The 23,727-nt window shown below is 45.7% G+C and overlaps 1 protein-coding gene across 1 annotated transcript in view; it reads left to right on the top strand.

Annotated features, from left to right (window-relative positions):
- Nucleotides 1–23,727, top strand: part of GPR107 (G protein-coupled receptor 107) — a 206,719-nt gene that overhangs the window by 177,481 nt on the left and 5,511 nt on the right. The window contains exons 15-17 of the mRNA XM_063936684.1: nt 13,007–13,056; nt 20,527–20,610; nt 21,174–21,301. Coding sequence (XP_063792754.1) covers nt 13,007–13,056; nt 20,527–20,610; nt 21,174–21,301 — 262 coding nt within the window. The remainder of the gene's footprint in view (nt 1–13,006; nt 13,057–20,526; nt 20,611–21,173; nt 21,302–23,727) is intronic.

Here is a 23,727-nt window from a genome sequence, read left to right as displayed (position 1 = left end):
AGCCCGAAGAGCCCGAGGCTGGTTATGCTTTGGAGGGGGGACCCCACGCCATTTTTTTTCCGTGTCTTTCCCGTTTTTTCCCGTTTTTTTTAAATCGCGGCAAAATCCGGCAAATTGGCCGTTTTTCGCCCGCGGGACTGTCGAATCCGTTTTTCATTGAATATGGTGAATTCCGGCAGCCACCTGCCGGAATTCCTGTCGAATTGTGTCGAATTTAAAAACGGCGATAATTTGCCGCGATTCGCCGTGAATTGCATATACCCCTTAGTGTATTCCCAGCTTTTTCCTCTGATCACCTTCAGCCCCTCACTCCCATTTTCCTGAGTACCACCATCGCTCTGTCTGTAGTTCTTCTTTCCTTTAACATTGGATGCATCAACATTTACCAAGTAATATAACAGTATAAAGGATATTGTAGCTCTATAGTGCAAATTCTATAGCATAGTGCTGAGAGAATTTATTATATGCAGTGGTAGTCCTTAAGAAACAATAGTAACGACAACATTAAGCAGATGATATGTCATATCGCACACACTTCCGCACACTGAAGCAGCCACAATATTTGTGGCCAATGAAGATCTCTGAGACCTTATCGCAGCTGTAAGCAGTCTCTTTTCTGCAGGCCACAGTAGTCGGGTCTAACTCTCAAAATGTGTTAATTTACAGTAGTGTCCGTTAATTTTGACGGTACAAAAGCTTTTCGAATAAACACAGCGATTCCATTATTATTATTCTCCTTTATTTATGTGGTGCACAAGGGTTCTGCAGCGCCTAACAAAGTATATAAACAAATGGGCAAAACAAGAGTACAAGACAATGTAGGACAAGTGCAAGACCTATACATATTCCTGCATCAGTGGACATGACACTGGAATAATCAGAACTCAGTGATTATTCAGATAATGAGGGAAAGTTCCTGGCATGCTGCAGATGGGTCCGGTATGAATTCCTGGCAGATGGGATGCCGGTTGTCTATATACTGCCAGTGGCGTCCTGTGTGTCGGAACCCCGGCAGCATGTCAGCGAGGCCCCTCACGTGCTCGCTGCGCTTGCCATGCTTTGGGCCTGGTGGCTCACTTCGCTTACCACAGGCTCTGGTCCCACTCTGTTGGTGGCGTGGATCCACCAACTGAGTGGGTATGCTGGGCAGGATTCCTGCGTCGGTCTCCTAAACGCTGGGATCCCGACAGCTGGCATTTCTCTGACGTCCTAGTGGATGCTGGGGACTCCGCAAGGACTATGGGGAATAGCGGCTCCGCAGGAGACTGGGCACAAAAGTAAAGCTTTAGGACTACCTGGTGTGCACTGGCTCCTCCCCCCATGACCCTCCTCCAAGCCTCAGTTAGATTTTTGTGCCCGAACGAGAAGGGTGCACACTAGGTGGCTCTCCTGAGCTGCTTAGTGAAAAGTTTAGTTTTAGGTTTTTTATGTTCAGTGAGACCTGCTGGCAACAGGCTCACTGCATCGAGGGACTAAGGGGAGAAGAAGCGAACTCACCTGTGTGCAGAGTGGATTGGGCTATTTAGGCTACTGGACATTAGCTCCAGAGGGACCGATCACAGGCCCAGCCATGGATAGGTCCCAGAGCCGCGCCGCCGGCCCCCTTACAGAGCCAGAAGACAGAAGAGGTCCGGAAAATCGGCGGCAGAAGACGTACTGTCTTCAACAAGGTAGCGCACAGCACTGCAGCTGTGCGCCATTGCTCTCAGCACACTTCACACTCCGGTCACTGAGGGTGCAGGGCGCTGGGGGGGGGGGCGCCCTGAGACGCAATAAAAACACCTTGGATGGCAAAAAATGCATCACATATAGCTCCTGGGCTATATGGATGAATTTAACCCCTGCCAGAATACACAGAAAAACGGGAGATAAGGCCACCGAGAAGGGGGCGGAGCCTATCTCCTCAGCACACTGGCGCCATTTTCCCTCACAGCTCAGTTGGAGGGAAGCTCCCTAGCTCTCCCCTGCAGTCACTACACTACAGAAAGGGTTAAAAAAGAGAGGGGGGCACTAATTACGCGCAGTATTAAAAATACAGCAGCTATAAGGGGAAAAACACTTATATAAGGTTATCCCTGTATATATATAGCGCTCTGGTGTGTGCTGACAAACTCTCCCTCTGTCTCCCCAAAGGGCTAGTGGGGTCCTGTCCTCTATCAGAGCATTCCCTGTGTGTGTGCTGTGTGTCGGTACGTTTGTGTCGACATGTATGAGGAGAAAAATAATGTGGAGACGGAGCAGATTGCCTGTAATAGTGATGTCACCCCCTAGGGGGTCGACACCTGAGTGGATGAACTGTTGGAAGGAATTACGTGACAGTGTCAGCTCTGTATAAAAGACAGTGGTTGACATGAGACAGCCGGCTACTCAGCTTGTGCCTGTCCAGACGTCTCATAGGCCGTCAGGGGCTCTAAAGCGCCCGTTACCTCAGATGGCAGATATAGACGCCGACACGGATACTGACTCCAGTGTCGACGGTGAAGAGACAAATGTGACTTCCAGTAGGGCCACACGTTACATGATTGAGGCAATGAAAAATGTTTTACACATTTCTGATAATACGAGTACCACCAAAAAGGGGTATTATGTTCGGTGAGGAAAAACTACCTGTAGTTTTCCTGAATCTGAGAAATTAAATGAGGTGTGTGATGATGCGTGGGTTTCCCCCGATAACAACTGATAATTTCTAAAATGTTATTGGCATTATATCCTTTCCCGCCAGAGGTTAGGGTTCGTTGGGAAACACCCCCTAGGGTGGATAAAGCGCTCACACGCTTGTAAGAACAAGGGCTCTACCCTCTCCTGAGATGGCCGCCCTTAAGGATCATGCTGATAGAAAGCAGGAGGGTATCCTAAAATGTATTTACAGACATACTGGTGTTATACTGCGACCAGCAATCGCCTCAGCCTGGATGTGCAGTGCTGGGTTGGCGTGGTCGGATTCCCTGACTGAAAATATTGATACCCTAGATAGGGACAGTATATTATTGCCTATAGAGCATTTAAAAGATGCATTTCTATATATGCGTGATGCACAGTGGAATATTTGCCGACTGGCATCAAGTCTAAGTGCGTTGTCCATTTCTGCCAGTAGAGGGTTATGGACACGACAGTGGTCAGGTGATGCGGATTCCAAACGGCATTTGGAAGTATTGCCTTATTAAGGGGAGGAGTTATTTGGGGTCGGTCTTTCAGACCTGGTGGCCACGGCAACAGCTGGGAAATCCACGTTTGTACCCCAGGTCGCCTCAACATAAAAGACGCCGTATTATCAGGCGCAGTCTTTTCGTGGGCAAGCGGGCAAAAGGTTCCTCATTTCTGCCCCGTGACAGAGGGAGAGGAAAAAGGCTGCAGAAATCAGCCAGTTCCCAGGAACAGAAGCCCTCTCCCGCCTCTGCCAAGCCCTCAGTATGACGCTGGGGCTTTACAAGCAGAATCAGGCACGGTGGGGGCCCGTCTCAATGAATTTCAGCGCGCAGTGGGCTCACTCGCAAGTAGACCCCTGGATCCTTCAGGTGATATCTCAGGGGTACAAATTGGAATTCGAGACGTCTCCCCCTCGCCGTTTCCTAAAGTCGGCTTTACCGATGTCTCCTTCTGACAGGGAGGCAGTTTTGGAAGCCATTCACAAGCTGTATTCCCAGCAGGTGATAATCAAGGTACCCCTCCTGCAACAGGGAACGGGGTATTATTCCACACTGTTGTGGTACCGAAGCCGGACGGCTCGGTGAGACCGATTCTAAATCTAAAATGTTGAACACTTACATACGGAGGTTCAAATTCAAGATTGAGTCACTCAGAGCAGTGATTGCGAACCTGGAAGAAGGGGACTACATGATGTCTCGGGACATCAAGGATGCTTACCTTCATGTCCCAATTTACCCTTCTCACCAAGGGTACCTCAGGTTTATGGTACAGAACTGTCACTATCAGTTTCAGACGCTGCCGTATGGATGGTCCACGGCACCCCGGGTCTTTACCAAGGTAATGGCCGAAATGATGATACTCCTTCGAAGGAAGGGAATTTGTTATCCCTTACTTGGACGATTCCCTGATAAGGGTAAGATCCAGGGAACAGTTGGAGGTCGGTGTAGCACTATCTCAGGTAGTGTTGCGGCAGCACGATTGGATTCTCAATATTCCAAAATCGCAGCTGATTCCGACGACTCGTCGTCTGTTCCTAGGGATGATCCTGGACACAGTCCAGAAAAAGGTGTTTCTCCCGGAGGAGAAAGTCAGGGAGTTATCCGAGCTAGTCGGGAACCTCCTATAACCGAGCCAAGTCTCAGTACATCAATGAAAGGGTTCTGGGAAAAATGGTGGCTTCCTACGAAGCAATCCCATTCAGCAGATTCCACGCAAGAACTTTCCAGTGGGACCTGCTGGACAAATGGTCCGGGTCGCATCTTCAGATGCATCAGCGGATAACCCTGTCACCAAGCACAAGGGTGTCTCTCCTGTGGTGGTTGCAGAGTGCTCATCTTCTAGAGGGTCGCAGATTCGACATTCAGGACTGGGTCCTGGTGACCACGGATGCCAGCCTGCGAGGCTGGGGAGCAGTCACACAGGGAAGGAATTTCCAGAGCTTATGGTCAAGCCTGGAGACATCACTTCACATAAATATCCTGAAGCTAAGGGCCATTTACAATGCTCTAAGCTCAGCAAGACATCTGCTTCAAGGTCACCCGGAGTTGATCCATTCGGACGACATCACGGCAGTCACCCACGTAAACAGACAGGGTGACACAAGAAGCAGGAGGGCAATGGCAGAAGCTGCAAGGATTCTTCGCTGGGCGGAAAATCATGTGATAGCACTGTCAGCAAGTGGGGACTTCACCCAGAAGTCTTCCACATGTTTATAAAACTCGACAAGTATTGCGCCGGGTCAAGGGACCCTCCGGCAATAGCTGTAGACGCTCTGGTAACACAGTGGGTGTACCAGTCAGTGTATGTGTTCCCTCCTCTGCCTCTCATACCCAAGGTACTGAGAATTATAAGATGGAGAGGAGTAAGCACTATATTCGGGCTCCGGATTGGCCAAGAAGGACTTGGTAACCGGAACTTCAAGAGATGCTCACGGAGGATCCGTGGCCTCTACCTCTAAGAAGGGACCTGCTCCAGCAAGGACCCTGTCTGTTCCAAGACTTACCGCGACTGCGTTTGACGGCATGGCGGTTGAACGCCGGATCCTGAAGGAGAAAGGCATTCCGGATGAAGTCATTCCTATCCTGATCAAAGCCAGGAAAGATATAACCGCAAAACATTATCACCGCATTTGGCGAAAATATGTTGCGTGGTGCGAGGCCAGTAAGGCCCCGACGGAGGAATTTTCAACTAGGTCGATTCCTACATTTCCTGCAAACAGGAGTGTCTATGGGCCTGAAATGGGGGTCCATTAAGGTTCAAATTTCGGCCCTGTCAATTTTCTTCCAAAAAGAACTAGCTTCAGTCCCTGAAGTTCAGACGTTTGTGAAAGGAGTACTGTATATACAGCCTCCTTTTGTGCCTCCAGTGGCACCTTGGGATCTAAATGTAGTTTTTGGGTTCCAAAAGTCACATTGGTTTGAACCACTTAAATATGTGGAGTTAAAATATCTCACATGGAAAGTGTTCATGCTGTTGGCCCTGGCCTGGGCCAGGTGCGTGTCAGAATTGGCGGCTTTATCCTGTAAAAGCCCTTATCTGATTTTCCATTCGGACAGGGCGGAATTGAGGACTTGTCCTCAGTTTCTCCCTAAGGTGGTTTTCAGCGTTTCACCTGAATCAACCTATTGTGGTGCCTGCGGCTACTAGGGACTTGGAGGACTCCAAGTTGCTAGACGTTGTCAAGGCCCTGGAAATATATGTTTTCAGGACGGCTGGAGTCAGAAAATCTGACTCGTTGTTTATTCTGTATGCACCCAACAAGCTGGGTGCTCCTGCTTCTAAGCAGACTATTGCTCGTTGGATTTGTAGTACAATTCAGCTTGCACATTCTGTGGCAGGCCTGCCACAGACAAAATCTGTAAAAGCCCATTCCACAAGGAAGGTGGGCTCATCTTGGGCGGCTGCCCGAGGGGTCTCTGCCTTACAACTTTGCCGAGCAGTTACTTGGTCAGGAGCAAATACGTTTGTAAAATTCTACAAATTTGATACCCTGGCTGAGGAGGACCTGGAGTTCTCTCATTTGGTGCTGCAGAGTCATCCGCACTCTCCCGCCCGTTTGGGAGCTTTGGTATAATCCCCATAGTCCTTACGGAGTCCCCAGCATCCACTAGGACGTCAGAGAAAATAAGAATTTACTTACCGATAATTCTATTTCTCGTAGTCCGTAGTGGATGCTGGGCGCCCATCCCAAGTGCGGATTGTCTGCAATACTGGTACATAGTTATTGTTACCAAAAAAAAAATCGGGTTATTGCTGTAGTGAGCCATCTTTTCTAGAGGCTCCTCTGTTATCATGCTGTTAACTGAGTTTAGATCACAAGTTATATGGTGTGATTGGTGTGGCTGGTATGAGTCTTACCCGGGATTCAAAATCCTTCCTTATTGTGTACGATCGTCCGGGCACAGTATCCTAACTGAGGCTTGGAGGAGGGTCATAGGGGGAGGAGCCAGTGCACACCAGGTAGTCCTAAAGCTTTACTTTTGTGCCCAGTCTCCTGCGGAGCCGCTATTCCCCATAGTCCTTACGGAGTCCCCAGCATCCACTACGGACTACGAGAAATAGAATTATCGGTAAGTAAATTCTTATTTTTAACTGCATCCCCTGCAGTAGCAGACTCTCACCCTGCAGCAATAGTCTTTGTACTAATGGGAACCAATATCTGATATGGGTTACTGCACTTATAGATCTGTTACCTATATGACATTACCACATTGTCCCTAATCAATATGAAGCTTGCAGCGTCTTCAGTAGTGTTCGGTAAGACTATGGATTAAAAAACAAGGGGTGTTCTTACTAGGCAAGTCGCTGCTTATCCCAGAAAATTAAAACTGCAATTATTTTAAAAGCAAAGGAAGGCATACTGTATGTTGCCTTTCAATATAATTGCTGGCTTAGATTTTGGGGTTGAGCACGCCTAGAAGCAAGCTGCTGCTTCACCAACCAACCCCCAAGTCTAGTTGCTGTTCATCCTGTGTTAGAGTACAGCATTACGCTTGAGCGTCTTCCATCACATGAGGGGCAGACAATGACCACATGGCCTTACGGCGTCCAAGAAGCTCCCAGCTCTTCCTCCCTCCGCTCAGTGTTTCCTAGAGACATACATGGCCACATTAACACATTGCTGTTTTGTGGATCAGGCTAGAATAATACGACATCATGACAAGTATGTATATCCTCGGGTCACTGACCAAAATGCAGCGTGGCTCAATGTCCGTACTAAAAGACCCTTTTTCCTTTCTAAGGACCTCCTGCTCAAGGACAGACAAGTTCAGTAATTTAAGACTTGTTCCTCAGGTGGAAGAGCAGCTGCCCGAAGGGAAGCAGCCGCTGGGAATTTGTGCCATTACCCTGTTCTGTTCGGTAGGCCAGTGCCTACAGGGAATTCCAGTCCTTATTATTATTATTATTATTATTATTATTATTATTATTATTATCCTTTATTTATATGGCGCCACAAGGGTTCCGTAGCGCCCAGTTACAGAGTACATAAACAAATAATCAAACCGGAAAACAGCAACTTACAGTTGACGACACTATAGGACAAGTACAGGGTAAATAAACATAGCTACATCAGCAGATGACACTGGAATAAGTATCCGGTGGCAGAAGACTGCTGGATTTGGTGCAGCTGAAGATTATTAAAGTAAGAAAAGGGTAAGCACATGAGGGATGAGGGCCCTGCTCGTGAGAGCTTACATTCTAAAGGGGAGGGGTAGACAGACAGGTGTGAGACAGATGGGGTACATAGAGAGCGTGGAACAGAGGTTTAGGTTGAGATTTGGCTGGGTTTGGTGAAGAAGTGGGTCTTGAGAGCCCATTTGAAGTTTTATGGAGAGTCTGAGGGGGAGGGAATTCCAGAGAAGTGGTGCAGCACGTGAAAAATCTTGGAGGTAGGAGTGGGAGGAAGTAATCCGTAGGCAGGAGAGTTGGCGAGCATTAGCAGAGCGAAGAGGACGGGTGGGAGTGTAAAGCGAGATAAGATCAGAGATGTAGATGGGAGAGGAGTGGGTGAGGGCTTTGTAAGCAAGTGTGAGAAGCTTGAAATGGATTCTGAAAGGGAAGGGGAGCCAGTGAAGGTCTAGTAAGAGAGGAGAGGTGGACGTAGTGCGTTTGGTGAAGAAAATGAGCCGGGCAGCAGCATTGAGGATAGATTGGAGTGGAGAGAGGTATTTGTCAGGAATGCCAGTCAGGAGGAGATTACAGTAGTCCAGTCTGGAGATGACCAGTGAGTGGATAAGAGTCTTAGTAGCATCCTGGGTCAGAAAGGGTCTGATCCTGGAAATATTTTTTAGATGAAAACGGCAGGTTTGTGAGAGGTGCTGAATGTGTGGTTTGAAGGAGAGGGAGAAGTCAAGGATTACTCCAAGACAGCACACTTGGGGGGTAGAGGAGATAGTAGTGCCATCAATAGATAATGAGATTGTAGGAGGTGAGGTTATGTGGGAGGGAGGGAAGATGATCAGCTCGGTCTTAGACATGTTCAGTTTAAGAAAGCGCTGGGACATCCAGGAAGAGATAGCAGAGAGACAGTTGGAGATACGAGTGAGGAGAGCAGGGGAGAGGTCTGGAGAGGAAAGATAGATTTGAGTGTCATCAGCATAGAGATGATATTGGAAACCAAAAGAACTAATGAGCTTACCTAGTGAGGACGTATAGAGAGAGAAGAGCAGAGGACCAAGGACAGAACCTTGGGGTACCCCTACAGTTAGTGGAAGTGAGGGGGAGGTGGAGTCATGAGAGGAGACGGAATGAACGGTCAGAAAGGTAGGACGACAAACGAGAGGGCAGTGTCACGCAGACCAATGGAGTGAAGGATTTGCAGTAGGAGAGGATGGTCCACAGTGTCAAAAGCAGCAGAGAGATCAAGTAGAATAAGTAGAGAGTAGTGTCCCTTAGATTTAGCAGCATGGAGGTCATTGCATACTTTTGTAAGGGCAGTTTCAGTGGAGTTGAGAGGACTGAAACCAGACTGGAATGGGTCAAGCAGTGAGTGTGAGGAAAGAAAGGAAGTAAGGCGGTTGTAGACAATACGCTCAAGGAGTTTGGAGGCAAAAGGGAGGAGAGAGATGGGTCGGTACTTGGAGAGAGTGTTTGGATCAAGGGTAGGTTTTTTAAGAATAGGAGAGATGAGTGCGTGCTTGAAGGCAGAGGGGACAGTGCCTGATGAGAGGGAGAGATTGAGAAGGTGGGAAAGATGGGAACAAGCAGAAGAAGAGAGGTAGCAGAGGAGGCGGGAGGGGATAGGGTCAAGTGGGGAGGTGGTGAGTGGACAGGAACGAATGAGGGCCATGACTTCCTCTCCAGATGCATGGGCGAAAGATGTCAGAGTTGATGCGAGGGATGGGGAGGGTTGGTAAGGGATGGGAGAAGGCTGGTTACTGATGGTCTGGTCTGGTGTGATGTGATGTCCTGACGTATGGAGTCAATTTTGGATGTGAAGTAAGTGGCAAAGTCAAGAGCAGAGAGTGAGGAAGGGAGACGAGGTGGAGGTGGGCAGAGAAGTGAGTTGAGAGTGGCAAAGAGGCGCCGGGGGTTGGAAGACTGGGAGGAGATGAGGTTCTTGAAGTATGACTGTTTAGCAAGAGAAAGGGCAGCACTGAAGGATGAGAGCATAAGTTTGAAATGGAGGAAGTCTGCCTTAGAGCGTGATTTCCTCCAGTGTCGCTCAGCAGTACGTGAGCATTTTTGCAGATATCTGGTGCATTTGGTGTGCCAGGGTTGAGGTGTTAATTTGCGAGGGTGGATAGTGGTTGGTGGAGCAACTGAGTCAAGAGCAGAAGTAAGGGAAGCATTGTATGTGGAAGTGGCTTATTTTGGGCATGAGAGAGAATAGGAGAGAGAAGTGAGTCAAACATGGAGGAAAGGAATGTGGTGTCAATAGCTTCAATGTTACGCTTATTGATGGTAGCCTTAGGAGGTAGAGAAGGGGAAGTCGAGAGAGATAGGTTAAAGGAGAGCAGGTGGTGGTCAGAGAGGGGAAATGGGGAGTTGGAAAAATCAGAAATATCACAGCGGTGAGTGAAGACCAGATCCAGTGAGCTCCCATTCACATGGGAGGGTGAGGAGGTCCACTGGGAGAGACCAAGTGAAGAGGTGAGGTTAAGGAGTTTAGAGGCAGGGGATTGTGTGGGGATGTCAATAGGGATGTTGAAATCGCCTAGGATAATGGTGGGAATGTCAGAAGAAAGGAAGTGAGGAAGCCAGGAAGCAAAGTTGTCGATGAATTTGGAAGCAGTGCCAGGGGGGCGGTAAATGACAGCTACTCTAAGATGGACTGGTTGGAAGAGGCGTATGGCGTGGACCTCAAATGTAGAGAATATAAGGGATGGTTCTGGTGGTATGAGTTGGTAGGAGTAACTAGAAGGTAAAAGGACCCCAACACCACCCCCGTGGTGACCCCCAGGTCTGGGGGGGGGGGTGAATGTGAGGCCCCCAGCAGAGAGAGCAGCTGCAGAAGTAGTGTCAGAGGGTGTAATCCAAGTTTCAGTAATGACTAGTAGGTGGAGGGAGTTGGAAATGAAAAGGTCATGAGTGGGGACAGTTTCAAACAGATCTGGCATTCCAGAGGGCACAGGATAGGGGGTATGAGTTAGTGGGAGAGATGTGAATGAGATTTTCAGGGTTGCTGTAGCGATGAGGTGGGATTAACTTTGAGGACAGGGATGATGAGAGAGTAGTGATGGTACGGGTGCCTGAGCTAGGAGGGGAAACTGCAGGAGGTGGGCAGGGAGGGAGGTCAGTGTGATGTGGATGGGGGTATGGGGAGGTGACAGGGAAGGGAGGGAGCAGGGCTGAGTTGTGGGGTAGCAGGACCATGGGGCAGAGGTGAATGAAAGTGGGGTAACAGGAAAGGTGGGGGAAGGTAACAGAGGGATGGAGGGGAGACAGAGGAGGGGAGAGAGGAGGAGGTGTAGGAGACTAGGGGGGAAGGCTAAAGATACATTATTAGGTAGACACTGAGTGATGTGGGGAGTAGAAGAAAACCTTTACATAGTGATAAGTAGGTAAATAGGTTGAGGGAAAGTGGAAGTAGGAGAGGAGACTGTAAGGGAATCCGAGCAGAAGAATTACAGAAATGCAGGCGAGAAAAGCAGTGTAGGCTCAAGGGGTGTAGATTTAGTATGAAATGAGTAAAAAGCGTAGGTAAAGTGGGTGCAGAAATGTATTTGGAGTGTAAGAAATGAAAGGATTGTGAGAGGTTTAAGAAGCAATGGTAATTATGTTAGATTTTTTAAGTGTTTGCAGGTAAAATTGCATTGGTGCAACTGTGCTTAAAAAACAAAATTACAATAATACAGATACAAGCATTTGTTTTTGAAATGTCCAAGTAAGGTTGTTCTGTACTATTTAATCAGATGCAACAATCAGGAGGTGAGTGATCTGAGGAGTAAGTGACTCACATTTGTTATTAGTTCTTCAGTTTTCTTTGTTTTGTTTGATTGGTGTGCTTCTGTTTTCCTTCTTTTTCACTTCGATTGAACGCTGATTGAATGCTGCTGTTATGTGTCAATTTTATCACGCTTTGATAAAAATGCACGCTTAGATCAATAAATGCACAGCCAAACGGCTTTGCACAGCCTACACCATTGGACTTAAGTAGAAGACTATTACAAGTGAAACCAATAATTGAAATCTGTAACCACACCCCACCCCCTCAAATGCCAGGCAATAAATTACCTTAAAAATAACAACCAGGCATTCCACAAAGATTAAACTGGGTCTATATCATTCAAAACTTTAAAAAGTACTTCAAAATCACATACTATGCAATAATGTTTCAATTTGCATTACCCAGCAGAATTAGCTTTGCATATATAGATATAGTGCAGCAGAATATGTTGGTGGTTGTAGTCAATTGTAATTACCCAGCAGAATTAGCTTTGCATATATAGATATAGTGCAGCAGAATATGTTGGTGGTTGTAGTCAATTGTAATTACCCAGCAGAATTAGCTTTGCATATATAGATATAGTGCAGCAGAATATGTTGGTGGTTGTAGTCAATTGTAATTACCCAGCAAAATTAGCTTTGCATATATAGATATAGTGCAGCAGAATATGTTGGTGGTTGTAGTCAATTGTAATTACCCAGCAGAATTAGCTTTGCATATATAGATATAGTGCAGCAGAATATGTTGGTGGTTGTAGTCAATTGTAATTACCCAGCAGAATTAGCTTTGCATATATAGATATAGTGCAGCAGAATATGTTGGTGGTTGTAGTCAATTGTAATTACCCAGCAGAATTAGCTTTGCACATATAGATATAGTGCAGCAGAATATGTTGGTGGTTGTAGTCAATTGTAATTACCCAGCAGAATTAGCTTTGCATATATAGATATAGTGCAGCAGAACCTTAAGCTGGTGCTCTACCTTCAGATAACTTTTACATTAGTGTCTTGACCATATCCTCCTGGAATTATAATAGATTGGCTAACCATTAGAGTGCATGGTCTGGGCCCCTTGATAATTCTATATGGGAATTACTGCTAGTCCGTATTCATGATAATGTACCAGATTAATAACAACAATGCACTGTAGAAAATACACCATCGTCATGTGCAGTATAATGTTACATATGTATAATTCAATTGTATGGTCTGGAACCAAGGTTGGCCCCCCAGGCAGTGGGGCTCACTGGTGGTTTCCCCTGTACACCTGTGGCCCAGTCCAGCCCTGAATTCATATTTATCTAGGCAGAGTTGCTCTTGGCTTTGTCTTGTCTTGTCTTGGCTCTGCTTTGTATTGGAGACAGTATAAGAACATGTTTGATTCTTTGTACCGGTAAAGATTATGAACCGACAACATGCATTTCCCTCATCATATTAGTGACGTTTGTGTATTTTTATCTTTTGTTGTCAGCTGCGATCAACTTGGCGAAACTCAAGCTCTTCAGACACTTCTACGTTATGGTAAGTCAGAGCGAGGAGGTGAAGGACATGAAGACCCACCTTCCTCTAGTCTTTTCCGTAGTGCATGTTCCATCTAGTATTGCAGCACTACAGTCCTTGCTGAGTGGTAAAATGGTTTCCTATTCTAGTTTCATTCAATTCTGCAGGCTAGTCCCATACACAGTGCACTCTGGGAAATATAATACCTTTTAATATGTACTTAATATTTTTTATTCTTACTTGATATTCCAACCATGGTTCTCAATTTGGATTCTACTTTAGCATGGGCAAATCACTTGACTACAGGTATATCTCCATAGCTTTGCTTTGTATTAAGAAAGTGAGTTGTATAACTGAAGGTGAGATCAGCATGATTTACGATGGACGGGATGCTGGCAGTTAGAATACCGACAGCGTTCAAACTTAGGGGAAAATGGGAAGCAGACCTGGGACCAATTACAGATGAGATATGGAATTCTCCTGGTTTTTCCACTACGGCTATTAGATATCCGCAAATTACATTTTTCATAATTGTCTCCGTTTGGAGCTACGTATTCAACGAAGTGTCCAAAATGCGGGAGTATAGATGACAATTTTTTACACCTAATTTGGACATGTCCCATGGTAGCAGTATTCTGGAAAGGGGTGGTTAGGATATTGGTTTCAACTGGAATTCCTGCATCAGTATTAACATCTGCAGTATTCCTTTTGTCAGCTGTAGAGGGCGACATATTGGACGCCTTCAGTAGAAGCTATATAATTAATACATATGTGTTGGCCAAAGTATGTATTGCTAGGCTATGGGTGTGTACACACGGTGAGATCCTTGCTATGCTCGATTTTTACTTGCGATTTCCCCTGAACTCCCCGGAGCCCAGCAGCACCGATTTTGACTAACTTTTCTTGAGATATGGACTATGTGTGCTTACGATTTTGGCTTATGTGAGATTTTGGCTTATGTGAGATGTCATTGACATGTGAGATGAACTAGATACTACACCGATCTAACAAGGATTGACTTGCCTGCACAGTCTATCTTTTCTTGCGATGCCGACCTGGCGGGACCGCGCATCGGGGTCGAATCGGGATCGCAAGGTGACTTTCACCTTGCGATCTGCACTAACTTTTCTTGCGATTTTGACTATGTAGTCAAAATCGAAAGAAAATCTCACTGTGTGTACACACCCTATGGCTTGATAATAAAGCTCCAGATCTGCAGTCCTAGATTGTATTCGTCAACGAGACTTCGGCACATGAAAAATTTGTATATCTGGCCAGGAAGGCGAGAGAGAAATATTACAATATGTGGGGTAAATGGCTGAATTCGCCATATGCTGCCTGATCTGCTCCTATCTGGGGGTTTTATATAGGATATCGTGGATGAGACCCTGGGCCAGCCACATACCATACTATACTATACTAGGACATAGTATGATATATCATGTCAAATTTGATAATCTAATCTTTATTGGGTATATGCAATTCACGGCGAATCGCGGCAATTTTTCGCCGTTTTTTTTTCCGACTCAATTCGCCAGGTGAATTCCGGCAGGTGCCTGCCGGAATTCACCATATTCAATGAAAAACGGATTCGCCAGAATCGCGGGCGAAAATCGGCCGATTTGGCGGATTTTGCCGCGATTTTAAAAACCGGTAAAAAACGGGAAAAACCCGGAAAAAAAAAATGGCGTGGGGTCCCCCCTCCAAAGCATAACCAGCCTCGGGCTCATCGAGCTGGTCCTGGTTCTAAAAATCCGGGGGAAAATTGGCCAGGGATCCCCCGTATTTTTAAAACCAGCACCGGGCTCTGCGCCTGGTGCTGGTGCCAAAAATACGGGGGACAAAAAGAGTAGGGGTCCCCCGTATTTTTAACACCAGCATCGGGCTCCACTAGCTGGACAGATAATGCCACAGCCGGGGGTCACTTTTATGCCGTGCCCTGCGGCCGTGGCATCAAATATCCAACTAGTCACCCCTGGCCGGGGTACCCTGGGGGAGTGGGGACCCCTTCAATCAAGGGGCCCCCCCCCCCAGCCACCCAAGGGCCAGGGGTGAAGCCCGAGGCTGTCCCCCCCCATCCAATGGGCTGCGGATGGGGGGGCTGATAGCCTTTTGTGATAATAAAAAGATATTGTTTTTTCCAGTAGTACTACAAGTCCCAGCAAGCCTCCCCCGCAAGCTGGTACTTGGAGAACCACAAGTACCAGCATGCGGGAGAAAAACGGTCCCGCTGGTACCTGTAGTACTACTGGGAAAAAAATACCCAAATAAAAACAGGACACAGACACCTTGATAGTAAAACTTTATTACACACTACCGACACACACATACTTACCTATGTTGACACGCCGACTGCCACGGTCTCCGACGATCCGAGGGTACCTGTGAAAAAATTATACTCACCTTCCAGCGTCCAGAGATAAATCCACGTCCAGAGAGATAAATCCACGTACTTGTTAAAAAAAAAAAAAAACGCAAATACCCGCTCCATACCGGACTGAAAGGGGTCCAATGCTTTCACATCAGACCCCTTTCTCCCGAATGCCGGGACATCACGTGACTCCTGTCACTGAAGTCCCTTCAGCCAATCAGGAAGCGCTACTTCCGTGGCGCTCACCTGATTGGCTGTGCGCTGTCTGTACTGTGACAGCGCATCGCAAAGCCGCTCCATTACTTTCAATGGTGGGAACTTTGCGGGTAGCGGTGGGGTCACCCGCCGGTCAGCCGCTGACCGGCGGGTGACCTCACCGCTAGCCGCTAAGTTCCCACCATTGAATATAATGGACGGGGCTGTGCGATGCCCTGTCTGAGTTCAGACAGCGCACAGCCAATCAGGTGAGCGCAACGAAGTTGCGCTTCCTGATTGGCTTAGAGACCTTTCTGTGACAGCTGTCACTGACAGGTCTCATTCGTGGAAAGGTGTCCCATGTGTCAGCATGGGACCCCTTTCAGTCCGGTGGTCGGGTATTTGCGTTTTCTTTTTTTGCCAAGTACGTGGATTTATCTCTGGACCATGGCTGAGGTGAGTATATTGAACTTTTCTTTTCAGGTATCCGTGGATTCTACATGGAGAAGAGGACCGATGTCGGCGTGTGAACATAGGTAAGTATGTGTGTGTCGACGTATGAAATAAAGTTTTACTGTCGACGGTGTGTGTGTCCTGTTTTTATTTGGGTATTTTTTCCCCAGTAGTACTACAGGTACCAGCGGGCCCGTTTTTCTCCCGCATGCTGGTACTTGTGGTTCTCCAAGTACCAGCTTGCGGGGGAGGCTTGCTGGGACTTGTAGTACTACTGGAAAAAACAATATCTTTTTATTATCACAAAAGGCTATCAGCCCCCCCATCCGCAGCCCATTGGATGGGGGGGGGACAGCCTCGGGCTTCACCCCTGGCCCTTGGGTGGCTGGGGGGGGACCCCTTGATTGAAGGGGTCCCCACTCCCCCAGGGTACCCCGGCCAGGGGTGACTAGTTGGATATTTGATGCCACGGCCGCAGGGCATGGCATAAAAGTGACCCCCGGCTGTGGCATTATCTGTCCAGCTAGTGGAGCCCGATGCTGGTGTTAAAAATACGGGGGACCCCTACTCTTTTTGTCCCCCGTATTTTTGGCACCAGCACCAGGCGCAGAGCCCGGTGCTGGTTTTAAAAATACGGGGGATCCCCTGTCAATTTTTCCCCCGCATTTTTAGAACCAGGACCAGCTCGAAGAGCCCGAGGCTGGTTATGCTTTGGAAGGGGGACCCCACGCCATTTTTTTTTTATGATTTTACCGTTCCAGCATAAAAAAAAAATATATATATTTTAAAAAATATATAAATAATATTTGTGCCTCCAAAAAAAAAAAAAAAAGTACCTAATCCCTTCTAATATAAATAGATCTGCTATTCCCAAAAAAAAAAACACAAAAAAAAACATGTTTAAATTTTTTTTATTTGTTTTCACCCTCCAAAGTGTGGCGGATTGAAAATGACGAATTTGCTGTCTAAAAGCACTGCTGTCGAATTTCCAAACTTGAATTGAATATGCTTTGGTCGAATTGCAGCACTTGTATCATTGCAAAAAAGTCGAATTTGCAAAAATTCGAATTTCAAAAAGTCGAATTTTGAAAGTCCGTTTTTTGGTCGGAAAGCTCTGAATTGCATAGGCGATTTTTTTTTTTGGGTCGAAAATGACCCGAAATTCGACAATTTCGGGAATTCGACCGCAATTGCATATACCCCTATATCTAGCTATACTCGAGCTGTGGATAAGGCATGACATAGATCTGACATATCGTACTATATAAATCTTAATCTGTTTTTTCGCTTACACATAGAATATGTACTGTATGTGATCTGACTGTATGGGTTGTTAGATATAAATTCAACTAGGATCTAGATCGGACGGGGGGAAACTGTGCTATCGGTTGAGGACAAGATAGGATGGAAGTTAATTAGATATAAAAATATAAGAATTTATATGTAAGTAAATAATCACAATATGCTTTGGAGGTGGGGTAATGAGTATAATAGCTGGGGGGTAACGGGAGGAAGAAGTAATAGACACATGTAGCTGTTTGTAATGCTAGATATATTTATATATATATATATATATATATAATAAATCACTTATTTATTTAATTGCACTTAATACTTTTTTTTGTTCAGCTAGATTTAAATGCTTTAGATAAAGATTACATATGATATATACTCCTCGGTGTTAGCACATATTTAAAGATAGTGGATAAATACACTTTTTGAAGATTTTTTTCACCATGTTGAAACTTTAATATTGTACTAGAAGGGATAAATAAACATATTAAAATACAGATTTGAAAACACACTATACATAAATCACTAAGCTTATTAAATATGGAGTGGTTCATGTCCATACTTGTGCCCTCCAGCACAGTTCCTCTCTGGTCCGGATCAGCAACATGCCGTTGGGTCGGTACAGAATTGGTTCGATTACCATGTGATTGTGTGTTTAGGTACTGTCTTTTTCTTTTTTGTTTCTATTTGTGTATTTAGATGTAATGTCTTTTTTTATGCAAAACTTTAATTAAAAAAACTATGAAATAATAATCAAAACAAAACACGACAGCGAAATCCCATCCATCAGAATCCAGACAGCCCACCAGTAAGCCCCCTACCCTAACCCTCCCTTGTGGGTGCCTAACCATAACCCTCCCCAGTGGTGCCTAACCCTAGCCCTCCCTGCTTTGTGCCTTCCCCGCTGCCTAAACCTAACCTACCCCGCTTGATTCCTAACCTCCCCTTCTATGTGCCTAACCCTGTACTTCTCATCCCTGCAGCCTAATCCTAACCCCCCTTCTTCTAAACATAAACTTTTGGCGTCTGTGAAATCCCGCTACGACACTGTATATCAGTGTCTGCTTGCCTGCATTGGAGCAGGGATTTAATGCTTTTCTCCTGACCTTCCCACTGAGGCTCTGGTAACGGAAAACAAACTCGTCATGCTACCAATGTTTTATGTCTATGACCGTTTTTTTTTTCATTTCAGTGGGCTGTCACGATTATAAATTACATGTCTGTAAGCAGGAAATATTAAGCAAGTGTGTTGCCATTTTTTATAGTTTGGTTCCCTGAGCACTATGTACATTGGGTGATACTTAAATTTACAACCTCGTGTACAGCTCAAGCATACAGTATTATTTAATAGGTGGCCTATATCTTGTTCTTGATATCACTTTATAAACTCTGTGCCAACAGCTTTCCACACTAGGGGTGACCATTACATGGGAGGGACTGGTTTGGTTTCCCTATACCTGTTCTCATGGAAGCTATTTGTAACTTTAGATATAAGAGAATCCTTTTATATACTCTTATAGAGAGTGTTTCTAACCAATTAAATTACCCTGAAATCAGAATTTTAAAGATTAGCGGTTTACACTTTTTTTTTTTGCCATTCTTGGCTCCTCTTTTTGTTACCAATTTGGAAGTGGCCGTGTCTAGAAAAGACTGTAGCCAATCAGAGCCTAGTATTCCTTGAGTATTTCAGCAGATTAGTGATTTTATCTTATGAAAGGCATCGTCCAGACTATTCATATTAGTATATTAGTATGGACAGGGCTGCATGTTATATAGTGGCTAGAGCTGGGTCCCCAGCAGTACAGAGTATATTAGCTGGTTAGTGATTTGTTATTGAGGGCAGGAATGTATGTGACAAGGGGAAGTGTCATGATATGGTGAGGGGAATGGAGGCAGCAGGAAGCCACCTACTGAGAGCTATGTAGTGGAATGAGCAGGGTCCCAAGCAGCACAGAGTATATCAGGAGATCTGCTGGTGAGGATAGGGCTGAATGTGACAGGGGCAGTTACTGATGTGAGGAGGAGAGGGAGCAGGAAGCCACAGACTGAGAGTTATATAGTGGAAGGAGCACTATATTTTAGTCGAACCCCTTCCTTTACATTATTTACATTACAGATTGTTTTGTATTCAGTTTTTTTGTTTGTTTTTTATCTCCTAAAATCTTATGTTTTCCGTATGTATGATAAGTCATTGTGGGGCTAGAATTAATTGTTATCTATAGCCATAATTACTGCAGCGCCATCCAGTGCCTAAAGGGGGGTACTCACGGAGCGATTGCTGCTTAAAATCTAAGCAATCTGACTAGATTGCTTAGATTTTAAGCACGATCGCTCCGTGTGTAGCCCCCTCAGCGATAGCGATGCGCAGCCCCGCGCATCGCTATCGCTGCTGCTAGATTGGCCTGCATGCAGGCCAATCTAGCGGGTCGCTCACTTCACCCGCCGGGGTGAAGTGAGCGCCCCCCCCCCCCGTCTCCCCCCGCACGCTCAGCACAGATCGCGCTGTGCTGAGCGCCGGGAGAGATGTGTGCTGAGCGGTTCGCTCAGCACACATCTCTCTGACATCGGCCAGTGAGTACTGGCCTTAAGCGTCAAAGAAGGTCATGGCAGAAAGCTTACATGACCTTACTAAACTATTGGACTGAAGCTTCTCATTCTTGAGATTACCTCAGTCATACAGCGGTAGTAGAGCCATAGCAGCATATATTATCAAAACAAATTCTTTTAAGAGATTGCAGCTTTCTACCTTATGCTGTAGCAGTTTGTGCAATGTGTAGGCAAATCCCCATGTCAGGCGTTTTTGTCATTCAAACCTTAAACCTAGTCTCCTCTAATTTGATGTTGACACCATACAGATTTCTTAATTGCAGGAACTGTGCGGTTTTTCCTGCCCACTGCTAAATGAGAATGGATGGATAGCTGGCTCCTCCGGTAATTGCATTCTAGTAATCTATCTCCGAGATGGCTGTGGGTGCTTGAGATGCAGACATAATAACCTGCAGCTCCCAGAGCAATCTATTAAGTGGGTGTCATAAATTCCTCTCAGCGAGATTAATCCCAGATCAGCAGCCTGACATGGGCATCACAGAGATGTCAGGCTGCCACGTGGGGAGGGAACAGTGGCTCCACCTGTAGGTGGTAGGGTAATATCTCACTTGTCCCACTTCTTTGTGCCACAGATCATCTGCTTCATTTACTTCACCCGGATCATTTCAATCCTCGTCAAAGTTGCTGTTCCATTCAAATGGAAATGGATGTACCAGGTGAGTGAGCTCCAGGCTGCGCGCACACCATTTGTGTCACAGTGGATGTATTAGGTCATTTGAAAACCATGTAAGCCATTTTCACGCTCCGATGCCCGACTATGAATATAAAGTCGAGCAAACACGTCTGACTATAGGTTCTAGGGGTTTTATAGTCAAAGGGAGACCAGTCATTTGAAATAATGTATGGCCCAAATACACAGTCGCGTTGTCCTGTATTGAAAGTCTCCTGACAGAAACTCACAGATATATACGTATAAGTTCCCACATCTTGGGTACGGCTAAGTGCAAGCTATTGTTCACGGTTATCACCCACTGTCTGATTTACAAATAAAAAGCTGTACTGTGGTGCACATCGATGGCATTACCGACAGGAAGTCTGGTGTGCATCGCAAAATGTCACCCCCTGGCACTGATCACAACTTTCTCCAATTTTCTCACTTCTGATAAAATCATATGTATTTGTGAATATTAATAGTTGCTCAACTTATATAATGCAGCTAGTATTGCAAGTGTGTGAGGCTTTTCTTGTTATTCACATCTACTTTCAATTGTGCTTGCAGCTTCTGGATGAGCTTGCCACATTTATCTTCTTTGTGCTTACTGGGTACAAGTTCCGGCCTGCATCGGACAACCCATACCTTCAGCTCCCGCATGATGATGACATGGATGACCTGGAAATGGAGGCAGTGTGAGTAGGAATGAATCAAAGTTCAGAGACACACTGCTGTCTCACCTTAAAACTGTCCTGATTTGCACACCTCAAATGGGGTAGGGCTTACACCGAAAAGGGTGGTGGTGTACCTAAACGTGTATCAGGGGCATTGTTTGGGTGAATTGAGGTGGAGTTTATTTTGCCCAGATTTTAAATGTTGGTATCAGCACAGATGAGTATAAAGCACTCTGGGTAATTTGCCTGCATGGGGAAACACGATTCTCCAGTCCTAATTAAGACCCGGCCCTTGAACCATTCAGAAGCGCCAATTGCACCTTTATTGAGGTCTGTATACCAGGACTGTGCTGACAAAATGGAGACGATGGGGAGATCTGCAATTGCACTGCTCAGTCCCCCTTTTCCTCCCGCCTACGCCCATTGAAGGCATCCTTTGTGTAGCCTGAAGTAACATTTATGAGTGAGTGTTAATATATTTATAGCCTTCCCTGAGAGTCGAGTCCGTGTGTAACTACTTTCTGTTGACGTAATAGGTTACTTTTTTTTTAAAATCCCCCCCCATAAAATAGCTACACCCTACCAGTTATTAAATTCTGGATAATAACCAGTGATGCCCCTTGCCTAAATTATGCTGTATGACATGCACCTTATATAGCCAGATTATATATCCCTACTTCTTGGCTTCAGGCTTTCTCTCTGTGGGATTATTATTATTTATTACCAGTTATTTATACAGCGCACACATATTCCGCAGCGCTTTCCAGAGAATATGTGGCCATTCACTTCATTCCCTGCCCCAGTGGAGTTTACGGTCTATGGGGCAGATGTATTAAGCCTGGAAAAGTGATAAAGCAGTGATAGGTGTAAGGTGATAACGCACCAGCCAATCAGCTCCTAGCTGTCATTTTTCAAATCCATAATTATTGGCTGGTGCGTTATCACCCTGCGCTTATCACTGCTTTATCACTTTTTCAGGTTAATACTTCTGCCCCTATATTCCCTACCACATGCGCGCGCACACACATTCACACTAGGGTTAATTTTGTTGGGAGCCAATTAACCTCCTAGTATATTTTTGTGGCGTGTGGGAGAAAACCGGAGTACCCGGAGGAAACCCACGCAAGCATGAGGAGAATAGACACACAGTTAGGGCCATGGTGGGCAATTGGAACCCATGACCTCAGTGCTGTGAGGCAGTAATGCTAACCATTACCATCCGTACTGTCGTACTGATTATTTATTAAGCAAAATAGATTACCTCATGTGTACAAGATTAAAGAAATTCCTGACAACATGGCCTGTTGAGTTCACATGAGGACTGGAGTTGAGAAACAGTGGTCTAGATGCATCATCGCTTGGAAAGTGATAAAATGGAGAGTGAAAAAGTACCAGCCAATCAGCTCCTAACTGACATTTTTCAAACCCAGCCTGTGACATGGCAGTTAGGAGCTGATTGGCTGGTACTTTTTCACTCTCCATTTTATCACTTTCCAAGCGATGATGCATCTAGCCCACTGACTCTATTTCATATGAGATTAATGCCATGTGGAGATGCTGGTCGTGCAGTGGCTATTACCATGAAAGGTCTTCTATTACGGCAAATTAATAGGATTGGTGAGGAGACCGTATTAAATCATTGTTAACAAAGCCCATTTTTTTCTCTTACTCACTGGTTTCTCTTCTGTAATACAGCTGAATAAAGGGATGATGTATTTCCCATTGCTTGTAATGCACTTTAGTTTGTGTATTTAAAAGTAGCAATTTAGTCAGTGCCTCATTCGGCAAAATGGGCACATCCATCCTTAGCTGGGAGCCAATAAATGTCGTCTTCAGGGTTCTTACCTCCTTTTTAAGGACAGAATCTTTTAGACTCTTTCAGATGAGGGAAGGCCTTTTCCATCTCCCCCTGGTAAAAAGCTGCTCCCCCCACCCCACAGTGTGTGTGTCTGTTTTGTGTCCAACTGGTCAGATGTCCTAGTTTAGACAGCCCAGTCATGTTTTCCCCAGCATCAAAGCATGATGTGTGCCTGGTTTTCTGTGCGATAGGCTGTGCGTGTATATATACAGTGGCTGTCGCCCAATTCTCCTCCCAGCAATGTGCTTCATATTTTCCCCTCTTTGCACCGAATGTGTCCTGTGCACACGCTGATCCAGGCTTCATGTTACCAAAACGCACATCAATACATACGTCCGTCTCTCTACATACGTTCTAGAATCCGTCTTATAGCCTGTGACATTCTCTGCGGACAGTGCTTGACACAGCCGTACAATTAATCAGTAATGTAATAGGTGGCATAGAGGAGGATGTTCATATAATCTATAATATGTTACACTATAATAACGTTCAGTCTTGTGCCTCAGATCTGGACCCCTCTTTTGGCCCTACCAAATGGTAAGGTTGCCTTGTGGTTAATTGGAAGCTGATTAATGTTCTGCAAAGGAAA

This window comes from Pseudophryne corroboree, chromosome 8, assembly GCF_028390025.1.
Source record: "Pseudophryne corroboree isolate aPseCor3 chromosome 8, aPseCor3.hap2, whole genome shotgun sequence".
In the NCBI taxonomy this organism is placed as follows: domain Eukaryota; kingdom Metazoa; phylum Chordata; class Amphibia; order Anura; family Myobatrachidae; genus Pseudophryne; species Pseudophryne corroboree.
Note: the sequence above shows the minus strand (reverse complement) of the source record. Positions and strands in the feature narration are given on the sequence as shown.